Here is a 26,667-nt window from a genome sequence, read left to right as displayed (position 1 = left end):
TTTACTTGGGGATGCCTGCTTCTTTACAACAGCGCTCGACTATGATACACAACGCTCAACTACACAGCAAGCGCTCGACTGTTGCCAACAGCCTCAACTCACACAGACAACCAGCACCCAGTTGGGCGGCCAGGCCGCTCAGATGCAGAGAGGCTGCAGCTCGGGCGGGACGGGGATGCCGTGCGCCGCCAGCAGCCCCAGGTCCAGCCTCCACTGCTGCACGCTGCGCTGCTGGCGCAACTGCTGCTTGTGCGCCAGGTACGCCTCCACGTCCCCCGGCCCCCAGCAGTTGAGCTGCAGCAGCAGCGCGGCGGCGTCCTGCGCGGCCCGCCCCTCCAGCTCCAGCAGCCCGCCGATCTGCTGCACCTCGGGCGCCTCGGCGCGGAAGCCCAGCAGGCGCAGCACGCGCCGCGCGTCGTCAAACCCCCACCGCTCGTGCACCGCTGCCAGCGGCGCGGCGGTGACGGAGCACCGCCCCCGCGCCGCCGCCATCGTGGCGGCCTTCAGCTCGGCCCAGGCCTGGCCGCCTGCAGGCGCCAGCCGCAGGCCCAGGCTCACGTGCTGCACCAGGCTGGCAGGGAAGGCATAGACCTCCACCGGAGGGACAGTGGGTTGCACCAGCACCTGCGGGAAAGGGCAGGGCAGGGCAGGCGGGCGGGCAAGAGGGCGAGATGGACAGGCGTCAGCGACCACCGGGCAAGTGTTTTGACCGACTGCTCGGCTGAGCGTGCGGCTGGCCTCATGTCGGGCCGTTGCCTTGTCTCAGGTGGGAGCAGCTGCTGCCCCCAGAGGCAGTTGGGTGCAGGGGGATGCAGGTGCTGGCTGCGCCTGCTGCGCCGGGTGTGCAAAGATGGTTTCAACAGACGTTTAAAGTACCGCTCACCGTGAACCCCCACAGCCCCTCCTCGCCCTGCCGGCCCACGCTGCCCACCGCGCCAAAGCAAAGGTCCTGCAGGCAAACAGGTGGGTGCAGGCGCGCGTGTCTAAGTCTCCAAACGCCTGCCGGCCGCCCTCCCGGCAGCGAGCAGCACGCCGGCAGCGCATCCCCGCTCAACTGCCAATGCCGGGCACCCTCCACCGGCCATGGAAGCCGCGGCGGCGCGCCCGGCTTGCCTGCAGGAAGTATGCGGTCTTGTCGCGGGCGATGTAGCCCACGCTTTGGTCGTCTAGGGTGCGGATGGCCACAGCGTGTGGGTCGTGAGGGTTGTCTGGCTCCCGAACAAGCGCAAGCGCCTGGCCTACAAACGGGCATGGCGCAGGCAGGCAGGCAGCTTGAGCAGGCACACACCAACCAGCATGCCCACGGCAGGCAGCGGCGGCACAGGCATGCATAAGCCGTGCGCTGCCAGCCCCGGGCCCACGCACCCCTGTGCAGCTGCGGGATGAGCGACTGTCGCGAGTCGAACGATACACCCACTGCACGGAACGACTGCAGCGGGACGACTCGCTGCAGCCATCGCCGGCTCGACAACACCGACGGCTCGACGGGCGCCACGGATGGCGCGCCGCTGCTGCTGCCAGGCTGCTGCTGCGGCGGGGGAGGCTGCGCAGGGGGCGGGTGGGGGCTGTCTGCTCGTCGAGTGGGCTTGCCGGCAACGCCGCCATATCGGTCTGCCCGCGAGTCCCGCCCGGCCGCTGCCGCCAGCGCTCGGCGCTGCTGCTGCTGCTCGGCGAGTCCCCATCCCCAGGGGCACGGCCTCAAGCTGCTGGCCCCGCCCGCGGCTGCACACGCTGCCGGCGAGCACGCTGCTGCAATCCGCGGACCGAGAGCGAGCTTCAGCGTTCCCGATCGCATCATGATGCCAAGAGGAGCGCTGGCAAGGAGGAGACGGCGAGTCCAGACAGAACCGAGTTGCTCTAAGGCAGGGCAGCAGAGGCTGTCTACGGCTGCAAACGATGCTTACAGGGGATGCGAGAAAGACCGGGAGAGCCACAGATGTGTCCAAGGCCCTCGCCATGCGGAGCCTAGTAGGCAAAGCAGGAGGCCTGCGCCAGGTGAAATGCAGTGCCATCGTCCAGGCAGACCCAAACCCTCTGCATGAGCCCGCCCTTCCCCTGCACCCCGTCCGCTCCTGGAGCCGGCATGTCGCTGCTCCAGTTCCTGCTGCGCTCCCTCAAGTACCCTCGCGCCGATTCCTTCAACCCCGATGATCCAGGGCAATTCCAGGCCGTGTTGGTGTGGCTGGAGAACACAAAAGTGCGACAATACCCGATGGACGGCCGCCAGCAGCTGCAGAGCGGCGACCCAGCCGAGTGGCGGGCCGCCCTGCAGAAGTACCTGGCGGATCTAGAGTGCCCGATCAAGCCGGACGCCGCCAACCACCGGGCCGTGCTGCAGTGGCTGCTCACGCATGCGGGTGCGATGGCGGCGGCGCTGGCAGGCAGCAGATATCCCTTGCTGTGCACCAAGCAAGGGCTCTGGCAGGGATGCAGCAGGGAAAATATCGCATGGATCGTCTGTGACTAGTGGGGTTGGTTGACAGCGCTCAAGCTGAGAGCAGTGTGGGTCGTCGCCCAGCCAGCATCTCGCCCCGCACCGACGCCACCCCTGCCGCTCTCTTTCCCCGTCGGGCTTCGCTCCCAACCGCTGCCCCCACGTCATACCTGTTGCTGCAGTGGGGCTGGAGTACACAGACGCCTCGCAGCAGTTTGACCAGGTGGCGCAGCGGGTGGAGGCGGAGGCGGGTCCCCCAGAGCAGTGGACCGAGCCCGCGCTGCCACCTCTGCCAGACATCACCACCGATGCAGTAAAGGCCGCGCTGCTGCAGCTGCAGCAGCTGCTGCATGTGGAAACCGGCGGCGGCGGCAGCGGCGGCGGCAGCAGCGGCGGCGGCGGCGGTGGAGCGGGCCCGTCCTCGGCGGCGGCGGCGGCGGCAGGCCCTGCCGAGGCGACCCCACAGGGCCTGCAGCGGGCGAAAGCCATGCTAGAGACCTGCATCCTCCCAGCCCTGGCTGAGCTGGCCAAGCAGCAGCGGCAGGGGCAGGCCGCGCCCGGCGGCGCCGAGGCAGGCGCCCCGCCTGCGGCGGCTGCGTCGGGGGCCTCGCAGCGCTCTGCGGCGGCGGCCATGCTGGCGCAGTACCCGCTAGGCTTCTCCACAGGCGACGCGGCCGCCGACCTGGGCGCCACCATCCTGCGCATGCTTTACATCAAAGACCTGCGAGCGCTGCAGGTGCAGAGGGAGGCCGTTGGTGGCCGGGGCTGGGGAGTGGAGCTGGGGCGCAGGGCAGGTGGAGGCTGGTGGTGCGGGTACGAGCCTGGTTGGTACTGCCGTTCGCAACCTCACATCCCACTCGCCCGCTGTGTGCCACCCCTGCCGCCTGCAGACGCTGGTGGACTCTGCCATAGTCCAGGTGCAGGAGTATACAGCCAACCCGCGTACTGACGCCAGCCTGGGCAAGGTGGGCAGGTAGCGGCTGTGGAGGGAGCTGCGGCGGCAGGTGGCAGCCTGGAACCTGCACCTCACCTGCATCTTCCTGTTTTTTTGCTCTGCTTTCCATTCCGTCCCCCACCCTGCTTCCGATTTCATTTCATGCCAGAGAGTGGAGAGCGTTGTAACACGAGCGCAATCTTGACAGCAAAGGAAAGCAGCACACAGATGGGCAGCTCACTGCAGCTGTGCCCCTGCGGCTCCTGCCGCCCCGGCAGCCCCCTGCTGCACGCCGGCCGCGCCTCCTGCCACCCCTGCCGCCTGCTGCTGCTCCACCGCCGCTCCGCCGGCGGCAGCTGCTGCGGCCTGCTGCGCTCCTACCGCCGCCGCCGCCTGCTGTGCACCTAGAGTGGTAGCCTGCTGCTGCGCCGCTGCCGCCGCCTGCTGTTGCTGCTCCTGAGGTAGCACAGCCCCTGCGCCCATCTGCTGCTGCTGCGCTGCCGCCGCTGCTTGTTGCGCAGCTGCGTCTAAGCCCTGCTGCTGCACGTTGCCAGCCAGCTGGGCGGCAGCATCCTGCGCGCCGGCGCCTGCCACCTGCTGCACCTGCAGCAGCTGCTGCTGCTGCACCTCTTGCTGCGCTCCTCCCTGCTGCTCCCCTGCCTGCTGCGCTCCTCCTGCAGCCCCCTCCGCGGCCGCCTGCTGCGCCTGCTGCGCCTGCTGCTGCTGCTGCGCCTGCTGCGCGGCGGCTGCCGCCTCCTGCTGCTGCCGCTGCTGCTCCTGGTAGCGCGGGTCGTCGGCCCCCTTGAGCCAAAAGTCCTCGTGCTGCTCGGCTGTGTACCGCTTGAGGTGCTCCTCGGTCACGGCTGCAGGGCCCAGCGGCGGGAGGGAGCGGGGTGCAAGGTCGTGCTGGGTCGGGGGAGGGCCCAGCTGGGCGCGTTTGCGTCTCGCAAAGCGCCTCCCGCAGGCATTTGTGCGTGTGACGCCTCAACCCCTGCAGCCCTGCATCCCCCACACCCCCAGCACCGCACATGCCAGCCGGCGCCCCACTCGCCTGCACACGCATGCCTGCACACACGCATGCCGGCACACATGCTGCCGGCCCCCCGTGTCCAACCACCCCCCACATCCCCCAGCCGCCGCCTGCCTGGGTAGTGCTGGAAGGTGGCCTCTGTGTCCCACACCAGCAGGCCGTCCCAGTTCCACTCGGTGGACCACTCATCCACAAAGTCGAAAAACTCCCAGCCCCTGCAGGGGGGGCGGCGGCCAGGGTGGAAAAAGGGTGGCGGGAGTGCGTCGCGGCAGGCTGGAGAGGAGGGTATGGCGGAGTGAGGCTGGGACGGTGCGGATGCCTCACACAAGCACGCGCAAGGCAACCAACCACACACACGTACACCACGCCCCTGGCCCTTGTCGGACTCACCTCTGGCGCTTCATGGCGGAGCCGCGGACCATCTTCAGCGCAAACTCCTCCCGGCTCTTGATGGCGTAGTGGTGCAGCGCCAGCCTCACGTGCACTGCGCAGCAGGAGGAGGGGGAGGAGCGGGGCAGGGCCGGGCGGTGGATGAATGGCAGCCAGGACAGGCAGTCTGCAGCCATGGCCGCTTGAGGCAGGACAGGCAAGCAGCTGGCAGCTGTGGCGGGGGCGAGCGGTGCCCGCCTGGCGTGGTCTGTGCATGCGAGCCCACAGCTTATATGGGCGGTGGACGATGTGCCTGTGCACACGCACCCGGCTCCTCGCTGCGTGCGCCCAGTATGGGCGTCTTGTCGGTTTGCAGCACCGGCAGCGAGCAGTTGTGCACGAAGTTGTGGGGGCCCTCCACCCCGGCAGTGCACCTGCAGCAGCAGCAGGAGCCAAGGGGCAGGGCTTGGCATCAGCCAGCCTTGGCACCAGTGGCACCACCCTTTAAACCTGGGAGCCAGCTAGCCCTCATGCTCGCCACCCACCCATTGAGATCCCCCAGCCCTCGCCCACCCAATCACACCAGCATCAAACGGCAAACAAGCTCGCCCAGGGGGGCCCACTCACGCTGTGCGCACGATGGTCTTGACCAGAGCGTGCTGAGCGTGGCGCAGCTGCAGGCAGCGGTGGTAGCTGCGCAGCACGCCGCCCGCGGGCCGCGCCTCGTGCCCGCTGCTGCCGAAAATCAGCCAGTGGACGGCCAGGCCCGAGAGCGCGCGCGGCGGCGCAGCAGGACCCTCGAACTCTGTCAGGAAGGCGGGCAGGCTCTGGATGGAGGGCCAGGGGTCCCTGCAAGGCAGCCGGGCGGGTTGGCGGGTCGGCACCACGGCGGCAGCCCACGGGGCCAAGGCCAACAGCGGCGCTCACAGCAGGGTCGGGACGCAGGGAACAACACCGGCCCTCGTGCCGGCGCCGTGCCCGCGTCCCCAGGCTGCCCATCCCAGCCAGGGCGCGGTCCCCGCGCAAGGTCCCTGCCTCCCCACCTGAACATCAGGAACTCATCCACATCAATGAAGGCCATCCAGGTGTGCAGGTGGCCACGCTGCAGGCACCTGCAAAGGCAGGGGAGGCCGCCACGGCGAGGGCCGACAGCGTGGGCACGGGCTGTGCGTGGCAGGGGGGGCCGAGATTGCCTGGCAGCCCTGCAGACGGCGCGGCGGCAGCCCGCAGCGCCACAGCAAACCCCGGCAGGCCGTGGCAGCGGCAGTCAAGCAGCGGCTGAAAAGCAGGAGGCTGGCGGCGGCCGGCTGGCTGAGCTGGTGGCTGCCGGCGAGCAGGCGGCCGAGCTGGCGGCACTCACTGGTCGTAAGCATAGAGCTGGGGCTTGCCAGAGGGGTGCTGGAACTCAGCAAAGTGCTGGTACTCAACAATGCCGGCGGCAATATAGCCCTGCAGCGACGGTGGGAGGAAGAAAGGCAGCGGCGGTGGGGGCGTGAGGCAGCAGGGTGGCAGCGGCAGCGCAGCAGGCACAGCCGCTGGAAAGCAGATGGGAGCGGCGCAGCAGTGGACGGCGGCCCGCATCCCCCTCACACCTGCACCACGCTGCGCATGGGCGGCTGGCTGGCGTGGTCCCACAGATAGATCTTGCTCACGCCCAGCCTGCGCCAGCGGGGCAGGCAGGCGGCATGCCCAGGCGCAGCGCGCTCAGCACGAAGGTCGTCGACAGCGCGCTCCCGCTGCCCCCGCTGCCCCTGCCGCTCCGCGCTGGGCTGCGCTGGGCCGTCCCGGCTGCCCAGGCTGCGGTATCAGTCACCTGACGTGGTGTGATATCCATTCCAGCATGTCGGCGTGTGCGTCCCGCGCCACCACACAGATTGCCACATACCCAAGCCCCGGGTGCCCTGCACGGATGCCCAGCCGCATGCGTGGAAGACGCAGGCCTCAGGTACACACACCGGGCAAAGGAAGGCAAGGCGAGGCAGGGCAGCAGCGGCTCGGCGTGTGCCAGGCGACCATGGCGAAGCGCCGGGGCCGCTGCTGCGGCGCAAGCGCCCAGCGGCCGCGGCGCGCCTCTCACCGGGCATCAGGAAGGTGCCGCTGCTGAACTCCTGCTGCCTCTCCCGCACCCCGCTGACCTGCCACTCCCTGCGGCGGCAGAATGGTGGGGAAACCGGGGGCGCAGGCGGGACGCTTGGCAGGTGGCAGAGCAGCGCCGCCACGCAACCCACAACATGCATAGCCGAGTTGGAAGGTTTGTGCACGTGGTGCCACACGCCTGAATGACTTTTTGGGCGGTGCTGGCACCCCGATCTCAAAATTGGGCAGCGGCTCGTGCGGAACTGCCGTGCCACCGCCGCCTGCAACACAGCAGGAGCGGCAAGTGGGTGCCGCAGACTCAGCTTGCACGTCTCTCTTTGCATGTCCCTCTGGGACAAGGATGGAATAGCACCCAGGTCTCAGTGACGAATCCTACCGCAGCTCACCTTGCTGCACGGCTTGGTGCAAGGAGCGGCGCTGCTGCTGCCCCTCCGCCGCCACCAGTTCGGGCGACCCCTCGCGGCGCCATTCCCCAGCCTCCCCGCGCACCGCCGATGCCTCGGTCAGCACGGCCCGCCTGGTAAAGGCAGGCGCGGTCAGCAGCACGAGAGCTGCCGCCACCAGGAGCGCGTTTGTGCCCATCACGGCGCCATGTGGTTGCTGTGGCGCACCTGAACACAGCACAATGGGTCTTGCGGTCCAACACGCGCGGAGGACCTGGAGCAGGAGCGGGAGCAGTACGTCGGTGGTTGTCCCGCGGCGGGCGCCACGCGGGCGCCAGGCAAGTTGCACCCTGCACCGTGTGAGCACTCCCACATTACAGCCAGCAATCACCATGACCTGCGATGAGGCCACATAGCCCCCTCTCTCGTGATCCAGAAGCTCTGAAGGCATGTCTCCTTGTGCAGGTGGGCCGGTTCACGTGTGATACCACCCCGCCCCTGCAATGCTTGGATGTTTGCATATCGATTGGGATGAAATGGCAATCCAAATTGGCATGCTTTGGTCAAACCAGAATGCATTAATTGCTGCGGCCGACAGGAGGCTGACCCAATGGTGCACAGCGGTGGGCGCAGCACACAGCATGCATCATGCCCAGAGGGGACGAACAATTCCACAGCCTGCACCTACACACAAAGTCCAGTCCAGGTCAGGAGCCTGGCATCAGGCCCCCAAAGCTCCGATCAGTCGCACGCGAAAATTGAACCAGCTTCCGCGATGCAGTGCAAGCCGGGGGAAGTGCGCGTGCTAGTTGCCAAAGGTGCGATGCTCGAATGCAGTGGGGATCGGCCCCATCCTCGATGGCGCCTCCCGCCCCACTCCCGCCTCGCGCCCCCGCACCTGCTGCCGTCATGCAGGCATTGCAGGAGGAGAGGGCCCGCAGCACTTCATCGCGCTGCCAGACCCCAGGACAGGTAGCGCCTGCAGTGAATTTTGCCTCCCAGGCTGGCTGGTGGCCCGCACCTGCCTCCCTGAGCCCCCTCCCTCGCCGCCGCCACCCCTCCGAACCTCGCCCACCACTCTGCCAGTGCAGGCCAGCTCTCCAGCTACCTCCTGACGGGCGGCTGCCTCCAGGAGGTCAACTGGTTCAAGCAGCAGTACAGCTCCTGGTTCATAGGAAACAGCGTGGCGCAGGGTGGGCGCCCCTGCTGCACGCTGCCAGACAGCCGCTGTTGCCGCTTGCTTGCTGCTGGCTGGCTGGCTGGCTGGCTGGCTGGCTGGCTGTGGTGGTGTCTGGTTTGTGCATGATGGTGTGCTGTGTGGGGGATTACGCTATCAGAGAAAGTGACGCTGCTGCATATGCGCTTCTTCGCTGCTTAGCGGCTTCTTACGGTGCTGCCACCCCTGCAGACGGCGGTCTTTACCTGGGCACACCCGTGGATCCTCTGCTGGTGCTGCTGCCGCTGCTTGAGAAGGCCAGGGCCGAGCAGAATGTTTTCCAGGACCTCGAGCAGATACTCAGGTGCGAGTTGGAAGGGACGGCAGCGCTAACTCGCACCTTGCGCAGCGGGTTGTCTGTCGGTTACCACGCTGAGCCTGCCGTGGCCAGCCCCGCCCTGGTCTGCAGCATGGCGGCCTCGCCGTCTGCCCACCTGCTGCTGCCGCTGCTGGGCAGCGGGGAACAGCTAGGGTGCCTGTGCGACGTGAAGTCGGCAGGGGGCCAGAACTATTTCAGGCTGAATGACGAGCGGGTGCGCTGTGCTGCCGCCCCAGCTGCTGTGCCTGCCTCCTGCCAGCTCCCTGGGTCGCCATGGGTTGCCTGCCTGCCTGCCTGCCAAGTGCCATGTGCGCCAGCTGTGTGCATGCCGATGGCTGGGCAACACGTCAGACCCTGCCAAGATGCGCCTTCGCTCTTCCTCCTGCTGCTGCACCCGCGATGGTGCAGGTGGTGGCGTGGCTGAGGCTGAAGGTTGACCAGGCCAAGGCCGCGATGCAGGCTTCCCCCGCAGCAGCCTTCAGGTTGGCCCCTGCTGTAGCTGTGCGCCCTTGTATTTGTCAGCTGCTGGCTCACAGGAGCGGCCTGCACTGGGCATGTCTTACAGACCCTGGTGTACACCATAGATGAGGGCTGCCATGCTACACCTCCTGTCCACGTGCCATCACCCTGCCCCACCCCCACGCTGTGCCTGCTGCGCAGCAACATGGATGACGTGTCGCTCACAGCGTACGCAGCAGGGCTGCTGGGCGAGTACCTGGCACAGCACTGGCAGGACAGGCTGGCTGCGGTACGTGGAGGAGAGAGAGTGCAGTGCTGCCGCAGGCCTGTGTGCGCTTCGCCCTATGCTCGCCTTGCCCTGCTGTGCGACCCACAGCAACTGTGGGCCCCCTGCCACGTGCGCATATGCCTGTTGCAGGCGCTCAACCTGCCAGAGGACTTGCCGCAGCGGGTGCACGCGGCGCCGCCCGCCGACTACGGCGCCCAGGTGCGGCCATTGGTCTTCTAATGCAGCGTCAGGTTTCGCTCCTGTCTTTCTTGCGCCTTCGTGCTGCTCCCTGCCTCCCGCTGCGTCCTCCGGCTCACCCGCCCACCACGCCTGCAGCCGTCTGAGAAAAAGGCAAGGATGGATCCCAAGGAGGCGGCCAAGGCCAAGGCGGCCGAGGCGCGGCAGGCGAACAAGGCGGCCAAGCTGGCCAAGGAGGCGTCTGGCATGCGCAAGCTGTCCAGCTTCTTCGCGGCAAGGCCCGCGGCGGCCAAGTGAGGGGCGCATGGTCGAGCATGGTGGGACATCCAGTTGTTCAGGGATGGCGTTTGCAACATGATTGCGGCACATTAGTGTATTGCAACAGATGAAAGGAGCAGCAGATCAAGCTCAGTGCAAACAGGGTGCAGTCAGAGGCAGAGGGCAGATGAAATCAGTGCACGCAAGTTTAGGGAAGGGCAGCAGGGGTAAGCGCGGGCGTGCCTCCAGCCCAGCCGGGCAACGGAACGGAGCCAGAAGCGGGCGTGCGGCTCATCCGCGCGCCGCCGCCGCCGCCGCCGCGCGGGGCAGCACCTCCAGCGCCACCTCCCTCTGGTTGGGCATCTCCTCCCGCTCCTCCACCAGGCTGAACCCCGCCCGCGTGCGGCTCCAGATCTGGAAGGGGCTCGGGTAGCAGCGGAAGATGCAGCCGCCGGTGGCGCCCTTGAAGTTCTGCAGCACAGGAGGAGGCAGGAGGCGGCGGGGCAAGGCGCAGCTGCCCATCGGGCGCGACCCAACTGCCCTGCCCTGGGGCACGACTGCCCAGCGCAACTCGTGCAAAACGGTGTGCACGAACGCATGCGCACCCACGCACCCACACCCACACACGCACAACACACGCATACGCACACACACGTGCACTCTGCACACAAACCCATGCACTCTGCACACACAGCCACCCACCCCTCGCACCTTGATGTAGTACGCGGTTGTGAACTGCGGCAGCAGGGACTTGGCGATCTTGCCGATGGCCGGGTAGAAGAAGGGCGGGTAGTAGCCTGCACGGGCGACACACACACACACACACACACACACACAATGTGAAGGCCAGGAGGTCGGCCGGCTGGGGGGCATGGGGCGAGCACGCGCCATCAATGGCAGACAGCAGACAGGCACCCCAGCAGGAAGACACACAGCGGCAACGCAGGAATGCTGCTGTGCCCAGCTGCGCAGACCCCGTGCTGGCACGCCTGCCGCCCAGAGCCACAAGTTCTCTGCTGCTGCTGCCACATCCGCCGCAGTGCAAGCGCGCACCTGTGCGGATGCGGTCCAGCTCGGCGTTGAAGGTGATGATGGGGGTGGCACCCTCCCTGCCGCCTGCCTGCGCCGCCAGGTACTCGTGCAGCGCCGCCACCTCCAGCATCTCCTGGGGGTTGAAGTGCGGGTAGCTGCGGGGAAGGGGCGGAGAGGAGGCGGGGAGCAGGCAGCCGGGCGTGAGATGGGAAGGCATGGATTCGTCACCCAGCGGGCGCAGCAACAGCGCCCGTGTGAGGCAGCCACGCCAGCCAGCCAGCCGGCCGCCTCCCCGCAGGGCCCATGCCTGCCCCAGCAGAGCAGCCGGCCTGGCTGCCTGCCAGTGCACCACAGGCCTGCTGCCATCTGGCGCCAGCCTGGCGCCAGCCAGCGCTTACGCCATGACCAGCAGCTGCTCCCGCCCGTCCAGCTGGTCGGCGGCGTTGATCTTGCCCACGGTGATGCCCATGTCCAGGAAGGGGTTCGGCTTCATCTGCGGCCAGCTCGAGCGCCACGTCAGCGGCACGCCAGCTCAGCATCTGAACCGCCCTCTGCTCTCTGCCAGCTGAAGCCGCCTCCACCCGAAGAGCAGCCGCAGGCGGTCAGGCAGCGAGTGACAGCCTGTCCCCTCACGCGTTGATCCAGAGCAGCAGCCTTGCCAGCTGCTCAGCCAGCCAGCCAGCCAGCCAGCCAGCCAGCCAGCCAGCCGCCGCAACAAGGCCAGCCAAAGGCGCCGGCGCACCAGGTAGCCAAACTTGAAGGCGGTGCCCTCAAACACAGGGTCTATGGTCCAAGAGCCGGCGTTGGGGTCCATGGCTTTTCCCTTGAGCGCCACTTTGAGCTCCTGGGGCCAGGGGGCAGCGAGAGAGGGAGAGGGAGGCTGAGGGAGCGGCGGGGCGGTGCGGATCGCGCTGGCTGGCAAGCAACGGCGGCGGTGCCGCGCTCGGGGCCTGCCCAGGCATTGGGGCGCACCGTGGGGTCTGGGAAGAAGATGCGAGTGGTGCCCGCCTGGTCCTTCCAGCCCCGCATGAACTGGCGCAGGTGCTGCAGGGAGTAGGTCATCTCGTTGGCGCCTGCGGCGGGGCGGGCGAGGCGGCGGGGCAGCACGAGTCGGGGCGCAAAGCACGGGCCCCCGGCCTGGCACCTGGCTGCTGGCACGCCCCCCAGTCCTGCTCCTCCGGCCAGGTAGCCAGCCCAGCCAGCCAGCCAGGCAGCCAGCCAGGCCCGGGTCTCACCCTCGGCGTCTCCCGCCACCGCCACCAGCGAGGCTGTGGGGAACTCCACCTCTACCAGGCTGGCGCCGTCGGCCAGCGCCGCCGCCGCCGCGCCCTGCGCCTGCCGCACTGCCTGGTTGTAGTCCCCGGGGAAGGGCTGCAGGTGGCGGGTGGCAGCAGCAGTTGGGTGTTGAGGCAGGCGCAGACAGGCCAAGAGCGATGCGCAGCGGAGCAGCGAGCGGCACCGGGCGGGGCACCAGAGTACAGCAGAGCACGAGGCAGTCACAGATTTACGTGCTGAGAACGGCAGGCAGGCTCACCGCCGCGCTCTGCGCCGCGCTCCCCGCCTGGCACGCGGTTTGGCGGCGCGTCGCCTGCCGCCGCTGGCGCCGCCGGTGCGGCGCCGCCGTCAGCTGCTGCCCCTGCTGCTGCTGCCGTTGACTCGGGGGCTGTGCTGCTGCGCTCCGGTGCGGCGATGTGCACGCCATTGCCGCCATTGCTGCCCGCACGCAAGGGAGATATGCGAGAGATAGGGCTTGCAAGCGAGCGAGAGCGAGGCCAACTGCGGCTCTGTGTAGCCCAAGCGCCTTCTCAGCGATCGCCGGTGTGCGAGTGCAAGCTGATCGATCAGGGGAAGCGCTTGGGGTGATGAGGTGGCGGGTGCGGGAGGCGGGTGCGGATGGCGGCGAGGCGAGCAACCTGGCTCCAGGCCTTTGCAGCCAGTTGGGCAGAAGCACGACTACAGATGTCAGAATCAAGGCGTATCAGCCAACATGGCCAACGTTTCAAACATCAGCCGCACTGTTTCAAGCAGAAAGGCGGCGGCGGCGGTTGCATGCGTGCACGTCAAGCGATGAATCAATCAATTCGACGGCGCCAGACGTGGGTGCGGCAGGCCTGGCAAAGGAGCACCAAGCTGTGGCGTGCACTTGGATCCAGACCGAACATCTTCATCAATGTGAGCCACAAACAACCTTGTCGGCGCCCGCGAGTCGTCCCGCGCCAGCCGGGCAGAGGGCGTGTATCAGAGGCTCCATCCTTTTCTCACCAGCATGCTGAGCATGAATACTCGCAGCAGATCGGGCAAGCTGCCCGCCAAAGTAGCCCGTTTGAGTCCCACCCGGGGCTCGTCAAGGCAACAGCAGCCGCAGGCCGAGCAGTCCATCCCCCTGCTCGAGTTGCTGAGGCAGCTGCCACCCCTGCGGCAGGCTCTGGTGGAGGGAGCAGGGGCCAGCGAGCAAGCCTGCTACGAGGCCACGCTCTCGATTGCCAGCCTCGACGTAATCCAGCAGCTTCACACGCGTGGTGATGGGGAGCAGGGAGCCTACGGCGGGGTGATTCAGGAGCTTTGGGACGCCCTGGCGGCGAAGCTGCCGGCGCCGCCCACACTGACCCACCACGGCTGGTGGCAAAGGAGGATACCTGAGCGCCTGGGCTTGGGCACCGACAGCCCCGGCGAGGAGCTGAAGGCCTACCAGGTGGCTCGCCTTTGCAGAGCGGTCGGCATGAAGAGCATGCCGCAAAGCAAGGCTGCGATGCTGGTGCGCGGGGCGGTGATGCTGACTACTGTAGCTGCTTGCATGCCCGTTGTGCTGCCCTGCCACGCCTCCAAGGTTTGCATGCACGCCAGCCCTTCACCCACCTCGCTCCAAGCCCTACCCATCCCCAATCCGCGCAGGAACGCCTGCGCCTGCCAGGGCCGCAGGTGCCACTGCGTGTGTTCATCCCCTTCTACCGGCACGCTCACCAGATGATGCCTTCTGGCAGGGCCAAGGCCACCTTCCGCCTCAGCGACCGCGACCTGGAGGTACCGGGCAGCTACTGTGAGGGAGTGCTGGGATGGCGGCTGCCCAGCCTCCTCCCCCGTCCCTGCAAAACAGAGACCATCAGGGTCCTGCGAAGGAAGGCGCCGCCCTGCCTAACATCACCCCACCAGCACTGCTGCCGCCCCCTGCAGGAGCTGCCAGTGGTGAAGAAGGCCAACCCTGCCTACCACGGCGGCGCCAAGATGCGGCTGTACCGCGTGGTGCAGGTACAGGCTGCTTGGGCAGATGCATCCCGCATGCCCGGGAGCAGGGCCGCGGCCGGCTGCCTGCCAGCCACCTCATCTGCCTGTTGCTGACACCGCCCTTGCGCAGCTGCGTGCGCTTGCGCTGCGCAAGTACGGCTCGGAGGAGGGCCTGCAGGCTGCGCGTGCCAAGAACGAGGAGCGAAGGCGCAAGGTGGGGGGACAGAGGGGGCATGGCAGGCTGTTGCCAAGGGCGAGTGTCGTGCCCCTCTTGCACGGAGCAAGGGTGCCCGCTGGTCTCCCGCCTGCATTTAGGGCCATGCACGCAGATGCCGCTCCCACCTGCGTGTGCACTGCCAAGGCCTCTGCTGGCGCGCCTGCTGAGTGGTTTGCCTGCTCCTGCCATGTGCACGCAGGCGGCGGCAACGCGCCAGGAGCGGGAGGAGCAGCAGGAGCAGGAGCGCCAGCAGCGGCAGCAGGAGCAGGAGCGCCAGCAGCGGCAGCAGGAGCTGGAGGAAGAGTGAGACCTGCTGCCCTCGCTTCCCCCTGGAACAGCGCTGTCGCCACCTGCTCCTGCTGCTCAGACCTCCTCCTCCAGCCCTCCTGCTGCTTCCTGGACCCTCGTGCCGCAGGCTGGCCGCGAACGACCTGCCGGCGCACTACAGCGAGCCCTACATCGCCCAGGGCTTTGTGCACGCAGCGCAGTCGCCTATGGATGAGGTGGTGGCTGAACTAGAGGCGATGCACTTCTGCCTCGAGCGAGTGCCGGGCTACAAATTCCACTATGGAGAGGAGCCCAACAGTGCGGAACGATTGGTTCGGCTGTGCTCAGCCGCTCTGGTCGCCGCCCCACCTGGCTTTTTCTGTGTGGCAGGCCGCTGCCACCTTACTGTGCCGTTGGCGGCTGGCCTTCGCTGCCTCAGCATCACCCGCCCTGTGCCCGGCCTGGCACCGTGCAGACTCCGCTGTGCGGCAGTGGGTGCGGAAGAAGCACTCCGCCAACCCCAGCCTGGAGGCATGCCTGGAGCAGGAGGGCATGCCGCCCAGGATGCAAGCCAAGGTGACCGAGCTGTGGGGAGCCTACGTGGCACGCCTGGAGGAGCTGTGGGCAGGGTGAGGTTCGCGGCTGGAGAGGCACAGCTCAGCACCTGGCAGCGATACAGCCTCAAGCTGGGTGCAAGGCCAGCTGAAGTGTCAATTGCGTGCCATGTCGCAGACCCCAAGCGCCTGATTGTGCTTCCCTGCTCCTCCCTGCCTCATTTACAGGCTGGAGCTTCATGGTCTGGAGCTGCAGGCAGCGGCGGCGTTACCACCTGTCGACGCCTTCCTGGACACGGGAGAGGGCACCCTGCAGGCTGCTGTGGAGGCTGCAGTGGTGGACCACTGGCGGCGTACTCACAACACCGCACCCAACAAGACAGCGGCTGTGGAGGAGTGGGTGCGTGCCCGGCAGGCGGCTGCAGAGGAGCTTGAGGCCTGCCTCGCTCGCCCCGAGCTGCCTGCAGTGCTGCATCCGGACGTGCGTGCCACCTGGGCGTCGCAGAGTCGCCTGCGAGCCCTGGAGGCAGAGTGAGTGGGAGCTGGCTGTGCCCACTGCTCTTGCTGGGCTTGTGCACGTGTTGCGACCTGGGCTGGCACTTGCCGCACAGCAAGAGATCAGTGCTGCCGCCGTGCCTGCCCTCTCTGACCGCACTCCCTGTCCGCAGGCTGGCGCAGGACGGCACCCAGCTCAGCGCCGCCATGCGCTCCAGCCCCACCGTACGCAGCTACCTGTCTGGCGCCGGCAACGCGCCTTCACTGGCCGAGCTGGCAGCCGCCTGCCGCGGCGACAGCCCTCGCTACCTGGAAGCCTTGCGGGCCCAGCTGGCCACCCAGGGGCTTTATGGAATGTACATGGTCTGCTTGGATGTGCGGGTGCCGCGGAGCCAGCACACCGCGCCGCTGCGCCTTCAAGACTTCGTGGCTCTCCACCCAGATGTGTTCGTCGTCGAGGATGGCCTTTACTATGGCGGCCGTGTGAGGCTGGCGGCAAGGCCTGCGGTGGCAGCACCTGAGCAGCAGGTGGCGGCCTGAGCCTGCAGGAGTGGGCGCACCTGAGGATGCTGCCTTGCTAGCAGCACGCTGGGAGCAGCGAGCTGTGATGGGGTGGGGCAGGGTTGCCGGCATGCACAGCGGGGCTGGCATAGAGGTAGATACATGGGTCTGTGACTCATGTAAGCAGAGACACGCTTTAAAGTACGTGTGGTGGCACTCAACAGCACACAGCTGGGACCAGGGAGCGAGGGCTGCGCTGCCGCGGCGGCAGCGGGGAGCCACCAGCCGCCAAGACCACAGCACGCAGCGCACCGGCGAACGCGGACATACCGCGTCAACGGCTGCCGTCCCTCGTCGCATCTTTTCCATCTGCTCATGGCACCACAGCACACGCTGCCCTCCCAGCACACGCCACAGCCCCCCATCCGAGTGAAAATGGCGCTCCCCCAGGCCTTTAACTTCTCGCTCCCAACGAGGACAGGTGTGCATGATTGCAGGTTGAGGCACACGCAGTGCGCCAGGCATCCGGGCAATTCTTCGCAGGTCACTCGAGCCACCGCCACGCTGCCGCGGCCAACTGCTGGCGCACGCCACCCCTCTCTCCCCTCTGGCCCCCCTGCTTCAGCAGCAAAGCAGTTCCGAAAAATCCTGACAGCCGGCGGCAAGGTTTCTGCACCACCCCACCCCAACACAGCGGGCTGGACAATCGGCACGCTTGCACCCGCGCCCTCCCTCGCCAACCCCTCCGCCGCCATGGCGCACCCTCTGAAGGGCGCGCTGCAGCTGATGACACCCACGCCGCCAAACACGGTGAATGTGTGTACTGCACAGCGTGAGGGCTGCGTTGGGCCTGGGGCGGGGTAAACCAATCTCGTGCTTGCCAACGCTGACGGGCGTGCCTCGCCGACCCGCCGGCGCCTCTCTCTGCTGGCCCTGCTGCCGCAGGTGGAGGCAGCCAAGGCCGCCTGCATCCTGCCTGCCTTCTCCTTTGATCTCACCCTGGACCTGGAGCTGAGCGCCGAAGAGGTGAGCTTGAGCGGGTGCTGTGCAGGGGCACGGAGCAGGCCAGCCGGCCCTTGCAACATACCCCCCCTCACTCCGCCGCTTTCTCTCCTTTTCTCATCACCGCTCCTTGGTGCTTTCCGGTGCAGGCGCAGAGCCTGGCACAGCCGTTTGCAGAGCCTGCATGCCTCAGCATGACCCGCACCCCCGCCAAATGCCTGCGGCGCCGCCTGGCCGCCACAGCGTGCGGCATGGGCATCAGGCTCAGCGGCCTGGCCACCTGCTTTGTTGCACCGTGTGTGGTGGTTAAATGTTGGGCATTCGGAATTCTATAACCTTGAGGGTCTAGATAGTGCATCCCTGTTTTAGAACTTCGCCCTGTGCACCTTGAACACGCCAGGCTCCCGATCGGAACACTTCCGGCCAATCGGGGCAATGCAGAGCCCCTTGAGCGCGCTGCTGGCGGAGGTGGAGGCCCGCTGCGACCCGACCGAATGCGCTTCTCTCGCAGCCAGTGCGGCAGAGGCTGTCGGGAAGGCAATCCAGGCCCCTGGGTTCGCCGATGTAGCTGCCGTGCTGCTGGCGCCAAACGTGCAGGTGCGCTTGTGTCTCCCGCCGCCGCCGCCCGCCGCCGCCGCCGCCGCCTCTGCCTTGTGTGCGTTGCCGTCCCGTGATGCCGGCCCGCGGCTGCCAGCAGTTGGTGTGCATATCTCTCTGTCCTGCGTGATCTCCCAGCATCATTGTTCCGCCTCCCCAACCGCCCACCAGGGCTGCGCCGCGGACGAGGAGCACGTGGCTTCCTGCAAGGCGCGCGGCACGGCAGCCTTTGGGCGCGGCCAGTACCGCCAGGCAGCGCTGCTCTTCTCGCAGGCGCTGCAGTACTGCGACGAGACCAGCGGCGGCGCCGGCGGGGCCCAGCTGGCGGCGCGGCTGTACTGCAACCGAGCGTTGTGCCTGAGCAAGGAGGGGCCGCCACGGCTGGAGGCCGCGCTGCACGACAGCAGCTGCGCCATCGCGTGCGACCGGGCCTTTGCCAAGGGCTGGTACCGCAGAGCCTGTACCGCCCGGGCCCTGGGCCGCGGCGCCAGCCCCGGCACGCTGCACGACGCGCGGCGGGCGCTGCAGCTGTTGCAGGAGCAGCAGGCAGACGCGGGCGAGGCTGCCGCGCTCGTGGCAGAGCTGGAGGCGGAGCAGGGGGCAGCGGCAGATGGCGGCGGCGCAGGCAGCAGCGCCGCCGCCGGCGCTGAGGGCGCGTTGGCCAATGGCGGCGCCGCCAACGGCCACGCATCCCCCAGTGAGATTGAGGAGGCGGCGGCGGCAGGAGGGGCAGCAGGCGGCGGCGCGCCAAATGCGGCCGAGGTGCAGCGGCTGGTGGCGGCGGCGGGCCCCGCGCTGGTTGTGCAGCAGACAGAGGATGCCGGGCGGGGCCTGTCGGCGGCTGAGGAGCTGCCTGCCGGGCGGGACGTGCTCGCAGAGCAGCCCTTTGCCTTTGCTCTGACCAAGCTCGGCCGCCGCTCGGTGGGTGGTTGCCGCTGCTGGCAGCGCCAGGCTGGCTCTCAGCTGCATGTGTGTGCGCGTATGCATGTGTTTGTGGACTCGACGTGTTTCATCGCTGCACTTGCAAAGCCAGCAGCTGCTCAGCAGTGCGGCTTGCCTATCCTGCCCGCAGGTCTGCTCCACATGCCTGGCGCCGCTGGCAGACGCGCCGGCTCCCTACTACTGCCGCCGCTGCCCCATGCCCGCCTACTGCACCCCGGCCTGCCGTGCCGCCGACCCTTTCCACCAGCCGGGCGGCCCCGAGTGCGGCCGCCCTTGGACCGTGCTGCTGCCGGCAGAGGCGGTGGCGGCGCTGCGGCTGGCGCGGCGGCTGCGCTTCGGCGGCGCCGGCTCGCCCGCTGCGCGGCACGTGGCGTCTCTGGGCACACACTTTGCAGAGCTGGACCCAACAGAGGTGGTGCAGCTGGCGGCACTGGCGGCAGTCACGCACGCCACCTGGCGGCAGGCAGTGGCAGAGGCTCGCGGTGGCGGCGCACCGGCGGAGGCTGGGCCAGGCTCGCCTGCGGCGGTGGAGGGCCAGGCAGCAGACGAGGAGGCCCGGGGGGGCGTCACGGCGGAGGGAGTGCTGGAGGCGCTGTGCCGCCTGCAGGTGCGAGGACGAGGGCAGCATCTCGCTACCGCTGCCAGGCTGGCACACGTGCGCTATGCCGTGTATCACGGGTATCGTGATTGATTAGAAGCACCAGCACCAGCGCCAGCACCAGCACCAGCCCTCCTCTGAGCCCACAGCACACCCTACCTGGCCCCTGCTCCCCTCCCCGCCCAGCAGATCAACGGTCTGGCGGTGGTCCCGCCCCAGCGCCGCGGCAGCGACGACCGGCTGGCGCTGGCGCTCTACCCGGTGGGTGCGCCCGCAGGCTGCTTGCTTGCCAGGCTGCTCGTGCCTGCCTGCTTTGCAGGGCGTGGTGCGGCCGGCTGCTGGCTGCTTGACACGTGCCCTCAGCGAGCGCCGCTGCGGCCCCTGTGTGCTGCAGGTGGGCAGCCTGATGAACCACAGCTGCCTGCCCAATGTGTCCACCCGCTTTGAGGTGAGGCCAAGCATGTGACCCGCCGCGTGTCTTGCGCTTGGGGGCTCACCGGTGCAGCAGGATTCTGGGCGGGAGCGCAGGGCCTGGTGCCTGATTTGCAGGCGGTACGCAGCGTAGCCTCTTCCTGGCAGGAAACGACTCCGCCCCTGTTGCTGGCGTGCTCTCCCTTTGTGCAGGGTGGAAAGCTGGTTGTGCGGACGGTGGAAGCTGTGCCCGCAGGAGAGCCCCTGCTGCACTGCTACGGGCCGCAGGCGGGCGAAATGACGGCGGCGCAGCGCGGGCTGCTGCTGCTGCAGCAGTACCACTTTGCCTGCCGCTGCAGCGCCTGCGCCGGGGCGGCCGCGGGGCAGCTGGCGGATGTGGCCCCGGCTGGGCTGAGGTGCCCCGCCGTGCCAGCCAGCCGCTGCGAGGGCGCCGTGCTGCCGACCCGCACCGTGCCCGCCGGCGTGCTGCACCGGTACCAGCTTCCGGCCGGCAGCGGCGCGTGCTGTGCCTGCGGCGCGCGCCTCGGCATCGAGCGGTGGCAGGAGCAGCTGCAGCCCGAGCTGCAGTCCGCGGCAGAGGCGCATGCTGCCGCGGCGGCGGTGCTTGAGCAGCAGGAGCGGCAACAGCAGGGCACAGCGCCGGCAGGCGGCGCGGCGGCGGTGCAGCAGGCGGTGCGCGCGCTGCGGCAGTGCCTGCGCCAGCGGCAGCAGCACCTGCACCCCCACAACCTGCTGCTGGGTGCCACACACGATGCGCTGGCGCACGCCTGGCACATCGCTGGCAATGACGAGGCGGCAGCGCAGCACCTGCGGCACAGCCTGGCAGTCCTGGAGCACAGCTACCCCCCTGGCAGCACCGCTGCGGCCTTCCAGCGCCGCCAGCTGGCCCAGGCGCTGCGCCTGGCCGCTGCTGCCGCGGCGGCGGCGGGGGGAAGCGGCGGCGCGGCAGCGGCAGAGGCGCTGCTTGCCGAGGCGCGGCAGGCGGAGGAGGCGGCAGATGCTGTGCTGGCCCTGCACTTCAATGGAGCAGTCTGAAACCAGTGTCCATCTTGGCAGCGGAGTGTAATCCCTTTGCATTTGCAGCTCACGAGCGAGGGGCCACCCCAGGCACACGGCGACGTCCTGCCTCGCCTGTACTGCGGGCTGCCTTGCGGCTCATGTCGGCCGGTTTCCGCGGCATATGCAAACATTCCGTCGTCACCTGATGTCTCATCCAGGCTCTCTGCCCCGCGCATGCACAAGCATCGCTTGATTTCTCTGCCAGTGTCGGAATTGCGTATGGGAGCGCCGACACGGATGTCTAGCAGCATCTGGGGGACCTCCCCAATATGCAGCAGGCCGCTGTCGCTGCCGGGAGGTGAGGTCGCAAGGCGGAGTGATCAAAACGCAGTCTTGTGTGTTACCCGACCCGCCTTTCGCCCTCGCCGCCGCCTGCCTGTCTCTGCTGAAGCGGGCAAGGCACATCTGCCGCCGCACCAGGGACCCTTGCCGCCGAGCCCTCGGGGCGGGTATGCGAAGCGCCGTGCCATGGCAGCTGCAGGACCGCACCAGGGCGCCGGCTCGCACCAGGCTGCCAGCCCTGACGTTCAGGAGCTGAGGCGGTCTCTGGACCAGCAGCGGGCCCAGCTGGAGATGCCTGACCCCTGGGGCGTGTCCCCCTCTGCCCTGGCAGCCAAACAGGGCACCAGCGATGCGGCCGGCGGCCGCGCGCCGCCGCGTCACCACAGGCGGCACACCCGGCCGCAGCAGCACGCCGGCTACGCTGGCGCGGTGCCGGCCTCGGCGGGCTGGACTCAGCAGGCGCACGCGTCGTCGCCCGCAGCGCGTGCCCAGGCCGCTGCTGCGGCAGCTGCCGCGGCCGCAAAGCAGGCCGAGGCCGCAGCGGCAGCTGCGCGTGCCGCGGCCGCGGATGCCGCGCAGGAGGAGGAGGAGCAGCGCCAGCTTAAGGCGGCGCCCTCGGAGTGGCAGGCCCAGCTGGTGGAGCAGCGCCTGCAGCTGCTGGAGGCGCGAGCCCAGCTGTGTGAGCGAGAGGAGGTTGTGCAGCAGCTGCAGAAGCGCTTGGCCGCGGTCGAGGCGGCAATTGCGGATGCATTGGAGGCCAAGCAGCAGCAGCAAGGGGAGCTGTTCGAGCTTCACATGGATCTGGAGGAACGGGCGGCAGAGGTGCAGCGCCTGCAGGAGGAGGCAGCGGCGGCGGCGCAGGTGCAGGAGGCAGCAGCCGCGGCGGCGGCCGAGGATGTGGCTCTTCTGGAAGAGGTGTGCAGGCGTGGGGCATGCGGGCATGCCTTTGATTTGGGCTCGGTTCATACCCAGCACTTCCATCCAGCCAGGCAAAGTTGCGTGTTGCTGCTGCTGGAGTCCTGCGCAAGAGCAGCGCGACATGCAGAGTTGCCGCTGAGTCGCCGGCTGATTGCCCTCCTCTTTCTTCCCCTGCCGCCTGCAGGAGCTCAAGGAGAAGCGCGTGCTGATCGAGTGCCTGCAGGCCGACCTTGCGGCGGCTTCTGCTCGCCAGTCGCAGGCTGGAGCTGGTGGCGACGGTGATGGTGCCCTGGAGGCGGCGCCGGCCCCGCCGCTGTTCACCACCTTTGGGCCCACGCTGATGGGCAAGACCGTCAGGTGTGCCGCCAAAAATGCACCTCTTCCGCTTCTACTCTCCTCCCAAATATGTGAGATTGCCTGCCGCCTGCTGTTTGCCCTCTCCCCCGCTGCTGCCATGTGCGCAGGGTGTGGTGGTCGGAGCGGCAGGCCTGGGTGCCTGGGCGCGTGGTCCACGTGATCATGCCCGACAGGGTGCAGACGGTGGAGTGCCGCGGCGGGGTGGGACCCCGCATGATGCTGCAGAGGTTCCGGCTGGAGCGCGTGAGTTGCGCCAGCGGCGCTTGCAGCGGCACCTTGTGCTGGCCGCTGCCGCATGCATGCTTTGCTGCTGCTCTGTGTGGTGGCTGCATCGCTGTGCAGCTAGCCTTATACGCCTGCCGCCTGCCCTGCGCCACCGCAGGAGCGCTTCCAGGTGCAGGTGGCCGAGGGGCGGTGGGTGCAGTACGAGAATGGCAGGCAGGTGCCGCCAGAGCGGACCGAGCAGTAGATGGCATGTGGCGTAGTGCTGCTGCCCGTCGTGTGCAGCATTTTGTAATGCAAGAGCGATGAACGCTAGTGTTGCCGACGGCGGTGCCTGGCAGGGTACCTAGGGTTTGCTTGTGCACGTCGGCGGAGCCGCCCGTCCACTTCCTGGATGTGTTAATGGCCAAGGCAGGCGGAATTCCGCCTCGAAAACGAAAAGTCGAAGTCCGCCAGGCACCAAGGGACGGCAGGAAAGGCAACCAAGAACCTCCCACACACGTTCCTGCCCTCCAAGTGCCAAGGCAGCCATGATCAGTGTTTCAGCGCACCTGCTCCCTTGCAACACCTTGCAACACCCCCGATCAAGGCGATGGGGGATGCGCGGTCAGCAGCCAAGCAGACGGGCCCATTCAGTCGCGGCGATCAAGTCTGGCTCCCCGCCAGCGGAGGATGAGGGCGGCGGCGCAGCAGGCGGCAAGGGCGGCGGCGGGAGCGGCGCCGGTGGCCTCCTGCTGGCGCCGCTGCAGGCACTGGAGCGCAGCCTGGACCCCTCCACCCACCTGCTGGCGGACCTGTGCGGCCCGCAGTTCGCAGCAGCGTCCTGTCTTGTGGAGCACTTGCAGTATTTGGCAGAGGCAGAGCGAGCCAGGAAACCCCCAGCAGAAGCTCGGAAATGGGCATGGAGGACGGACAGCAGCGGCCCTGCAGCCGTCAGCATCCCACCACCCTTGCTGTGGCACACCATCAGCAAGTCATTGTACTGCACTGCCCTGGCTTGCCAAGCGCAGCACGGGTTTGCCCCCTCCCGCCACGCGGAACTGGCAGCAGCGGTCGGAGCCCAGCTTGTGGACTGCAGGGAGCTGTGTAGGGTGCGCTGAGGGCAGTTGCCATCAGAGCAGGTGGCATGGTGCAGCACGGCGGTCACCGTGATGTATGCGTAACATGGTCATTTCTCCCTCTCTTTTTTCAGGCATACAGTTCAGAGGCTGCCGAGAACGGCGATGCTGCCACGGCGTTGAGAGTGATGTTAGGCAGCACGTTGGAGGGCGCCGCTGCTGCGCTGCCAGCGCTCTTTGATCGCACAAAGCTCAGATCAGCCCTATTGCTGGCGAGTCTACTGGGGCGCTGCTGCGAGCTGACCAGCATCCTGGCACCTGTCAGCATTCAAGCTATTGGGCTTGAGTTAGGCTACATCGATGTTGTGCAAGGCAGCGCAGAATCTGCTGGCAAGAGGAACCCAAAAATGCCCATTCTTTCAAAAGGCGCGCGCACTTTCGTGCCATGTTCTGCCTGATCAAATGCCGGGTCGGCGTTTGTCACACTATAGCGCATGGTGCCAGTCACCCGACCCCGCTTCTCCCTGCAGGCTTCTTGTTCGGCGCAGCAAACTACGGGGTGCTGCCCATGTTGCAGCTGACAGCTTCCATGAGAACGCTAGACAGATGGCCTGAGGTCGCTGCGCACGCCGGGGCATCATGTGCCTTTGACACCCGGAGAAGGTTTATTGCTGGATGCTTAGGTGTAGGTACATGTTGTGATTGCCGGGATGACGAGCGCGCTGCTAACTTGAAGTTGCTATGCATTGCTTGAACGTTGCGGCAGAAGCTGGCTTCCTCAACCCACGCCCAAGGGCGTATTCTTTCTTTCTTTCTTTCTTTCTTTCTTTCTTTCTTTCTTTCTTTCTTTCTTTCTTTCTTTCTTTCTTTCTTTCTTTCTTTCTTTCTTTCTTTCTTTCTTTCTTTCTTTCTTTCTTTCTTTCTTTCTTTCTTTCTTTCTTTCTTTCTTTCTTTCTTTCTTTCTTTCTTTCTTTCTTTCTTTCGAAGGAAGCCACCATCACCCATGTGTAGCTGTTTCAAACAAGGTTTATGTTGTTTGCAGCTCATGTTGTTAAATTATTGCGCACGCTGGATGACAACGCACTTCTGGTGCCGCACCTTGGCCAAGAGAGATTGGACATGTATAGGTGAGCAAGTTGCTTCGTTGCTGCCACTTGCTGCGACAAGCATGTTGTGCTCCATTATGCTTCAAATTGCCAATGCAGTGTAGTTGCTGAGTTTTACAAGTGCTTGCAAGCGGAGCGGAGAGCAGCTAATATCCTGCCTGCCGGGAAATCCCGCACAGAACGGTTGGATGAATTTAGGGTTTTTAGGGTTAGGGTTAGGGTCGTGGCAGCCAAGCCTGGCAGCCAAGCAGGCAGCGCTGGCAGCAGCGCTGCAGTTGCTTCATGCGTCCGAGCCGCAGGAGCAGCAGCCCCTGTTTGAGCTGCTGCGTAGGGTGGAGCTACTGTGTGGAGAGACAGAGGTGGCAGTTGCCCTCGGCGATGCTGACTGGGATGCTGTGCTGGCAGCCATGCTGGCGCCCAGCTGGCGGCGCAATGCTGATGTGGTAGCTGCGGCGCTGACTGAGATGCTGACTTCGCATGGTCCCCTGCTGGCAGCAGCCACCAGGAGGTTGCAATGGGACACGCTGCTGCAGCTGGCAGTCGACGCCATTGCCAGCACCACCCATCAGACACGGCAGGATGCTGTCGCAGAGTGGTCGCCGGTGGCGTCGGGGCAGCCCCCAGCGCCACCACTGTCGCCAGCCCTGCAGCTGGCCCTGATGGCTATGCACCACATTCCCACAGAGCAGCAGCAGGAGGCGGCTGGCTCAGTGCTTTCAGCCCTTGCCAATCTGGGCAGGACAGCAGAGGTGATGGGATGGGCCTTGCTCATGATTAGCGGGGCATCTCCGAGCTCAGTCAACCTGTCATGCCTAATGATCATCCCTGTTGCAGGTGCTGCAGGCTATGCAACTGTTCCAAGCAGCGTCCTGCGGCACCTACAGCCCAAGAGCCGAGCACATGTCGTCCGCGCTTGTCAGCATGCGGAACGGGCCGCTATGGGATGCCAGCCTGGCGACACCAGTCGAGCAGGAGCAGCAGCCGCGGAAAGACCGGCCGAAAGCCCTCGCCCGGCGCAACATGTGCGCCGCTCTGCTGCATGCCTGTCAGCAGGAGTTTGCTGGGCCATGTGGCGCCAGCGCTGCAGGCGGCAACCAGCCCGCGGGCGGCGTGCAGTGGGCAACCCATCTGAGCGTGCCGGCCCAGCTTGTCCTCCTGAGAGTGCTTCGCCAGCTGGGCAATGCTGACGACTTTGCACTCCTGTGCCTCCTCGTGGACTGGCGGCAGGCGCCGCAGGTGGGGTGACGTTGTGTGTCTGAGCCTTGCATGATGTGGCCCTGGATACGTTTGTCCAGCACGTGCCCATGCATAATGCACCAGCACCACCGCCTGGCTTTGCCTGATCAGCCCCTGTCATTCCTGCATGGCATGCAGGAAGAGGCCGCTGCCGCTCACGACGCTGCCGTTGCCCACTCGTTCCAGCAGCAGCAGGCTGTGGGGCTGCCTGACCCTGGAGAGGCTGGGAACGCAGGCCCCACTTGGCTGTTGCTGGCGACTGCCGCGCTGGGATGCCACAGTTCCGGCCTGGCAGCCCCGCTGTGCACGAGGCGCTTGCTGCTGCCAGGGCACATGCCGGCAACTTTGTGACAGGTGGGCCTGTGCTACCAGCCTAGTCGACTGTTCGCTCACTCCACCAGTAGTCGCTGCCTCACTACTGCTGCTCGCATAAAATTATTTCAATACTGACACCTCAACCCATCCCTCTGTATGCCCCGCTGCAGGCTGGCAAGGCCTGCGTGACATGCGTGCCGAATGGAAGGTGGCTCCCAGCCAGTGTTTCTGAAAGCTGGCGAAATCGCCAAATGCTGGCGAAATCGGGCCAAAAAACGGCTCTGGCTGGG

The 26,667-nt window shown here is 67.0% G+C and overlaps 8 protein-coding genes across 8 annotated transcripts in view; 4 read left to right on the top strand and 4 right to left on the bottom strand.

The window, feature by feature from the left end:
- Positions 1–138: 138 nt before the first annotated feature.
- On the bottom strand, positions 139–1,958 carry CHLNCDRAFT_132964 (hypothetical protein; the record flags this gene model as incomplete). The annotated part of the gene is made up of 5 exons (XM_005851627.1): positions 139–624; positions 884–949; positions 1,072–1,238; positions 1,366–1,543; positions 1,923–1,958. 5 exons carry the CDS (start codon positions 1,956–1,958, stop codon positions 139–141), a joined length of 933 nt encoding a protein of 310 aa, XP_005851689.1.
- Positions 1,959–2,083: 125 nt separating this feature from the next.
- Positions 2,084–3,411, top strand: CHLNCDRAFT_18675 (hypothetical protein; the record flags this gene model as incomplete). The annotated part of the gene is made up of 4 exons (XM_005851957.1): positions 2,084–2,357; positions 2,617–2,786; positions 2,967–3,170; positions 3,325–3,411. 4 exons carry the CDS (start codon positions 2,084–2,086, stop codon positions 3,409–3,411), a joined length of 735 nt encoding a protein of 244 aa, XP_005852019.1.
- A 194-nt stretch (positions 3,412–3,605) lies between these two features.
- CHLNCDRAFT_132962 (hypothetical protein) lies at positions 3,606–7,446 on the bottom strand (the record flags this gene model as incomplete). Its single annotated transcript, XM_005851626.1, has 12 exons — positions 3,606–4,231; positions 4,486–4,613; positions 4,789–4,882; positions 5,095–5,201; positions 5,395–5,616; positions 5,817–5,879; positions 6,128–6,216; positions 6,360–6,426; positions 6,581–6,668; positions 6,845–6,912; positions 7,052–7,124; positions 7,251–7,446. The coding sequence occupies 12 exons, from the start codon at positions 7,444–7,446 to the stop codon at positions 3,606–3,608; spliced, it is 1,821 nt and encodes a 606-aa protein (XP_005851688.1).
- Positions 7,447–8,022: 576 nt separating this feature from the next.
- CHLNCDRAFT_132961 (hypothetical protein) lies at positions 8,023–10,004 on the top strand (the record flags this gene model as incomplete). Its single annotated transcript, XM_005851956.1, has 9 exons — positions 8,023–8,065; positions 8,163–8,219; positions 8,339–8,440; positions 8,656–8,767; positions 8,873–8,996; positions 9,191–9,264; positions 9,443–9,530; positions 9,660–9,728; positions 9,846–10,004. The coding sequence occupies 9 exons, from the start codon at positions 8,023–8,025 to the stop codon at positions 10,002–10,004; spliced, it is 828 nt and encodes a 275-aa protein (XP_005852018.1).
- Positions 10,005–10,044: 40 nt separating this feature from the next.
- On the bottom strand, positions 10,045–12,708 carry CHLNCDRAFT_56449 (hypothetical protein; the record flags this gene model as incomplete). Its single annotated transcript, XM_005851625.1, has 8 exons — positions 10,045–10,436; positions 10,677–10,762; positions 11,019–11,152; positions 11,396–11,490; positions 11,740–11,841; positions 11,970–12,070; positions 12,233–12,368; positions 12,532–12,708. The coding sequence occupies 8 exons, from the start codon at positions 12,706–12,708 to the stop codon at positions 10,257–10,259; spliced, it is 1,011 nt and encodes a 336-aa protein (XP_005851687.1). The 3' UTR covers positions 10,045–10,256.
- Positions 12,709–17,006: 4,298 nt separating this feature from the next.
- On the top strand, positions 17,007–20,859 carry CHLNCDRAFT_132958 (hypothetical protein; the record flags this gene model as incomplete). Its single annotated transcript, XM_005851955.1, has 9 exons — positions 17,007–17,063; positions 17,199–17,279; positions 17,405–17,550; positions 17,771–17,852; positions 18,024–18,773; positions 18,925–19,401; positions 19,582–19,653; positions 19,787–19,840; positions 20,017–20,859. 9 exons carry the CDS (start codon positions 17,007–17,009, stop codon positions 20,857–20,859), a joined length of 2,562 nt encoding a protein of 853 aa, XP_005852017.1.
- Positions 20,860–21,351: 492 nt separating this feature from the next.
- On the top strand, positions 21,352–22,909 carry CHLNCDRAFT_132957 (hypothetical protein; the record flags this gene model as incomplete). The annotated part of the gene is made up of 4 exons (XM_005851954.1): positions 21,352–22,080; positions 22,268–22,440; positions 22,548–22,683; positions 22,823–22,909. The coding sequence occupies 4 exons, from the start codon at positions 21,352–21,354 to the stop codon at positions 22,907–22,909; spliced, it is 1,125 nt and encodes a 374-aa protein (XP_005852016.1).
- A 1,536-nt stretch (positions 22,910–24,445) lies between these two features.
- CHLNCDRAFT_49352 (hypothetical protein) overlaps positions 24,446–26,667 on the bottom strand; it is a gene marked incomplete at both ends in the record, with an annotated part of 7,799 nt that continues 5,577 nt past the window's right edge. Inside the window, one exon of the mRNA XM_005851624.1 lies at positions 24,446–24,731. Within this exon, the coding sequence (XP_005851686.1) occupies positions 24,446–24,731 (286 nt within the window). The remainder of the gene's footprint in view (positions 24,732–26,667) is intronic.

This window comes from Chlorella variabilis (assembly GCF_000147415.1).
Source record: "Chlorella variabilis unplaced genomic scaffold CHLNCscaffold_1, whole genome shotgun sequence".
NCBI classification, from domain to species: domain Eukaryota; kingdom Viridiplantae; phylum Chlorophyta; class Trebouxiophyceae; order Chlorellales; family Chlorellaceae; genus Chlorella; species Chlorella variabilis.
Note: the sequence above shows the minus strand (reverse complement) of the source record. Positions and strands in the feature narration are given on the sequence as shown.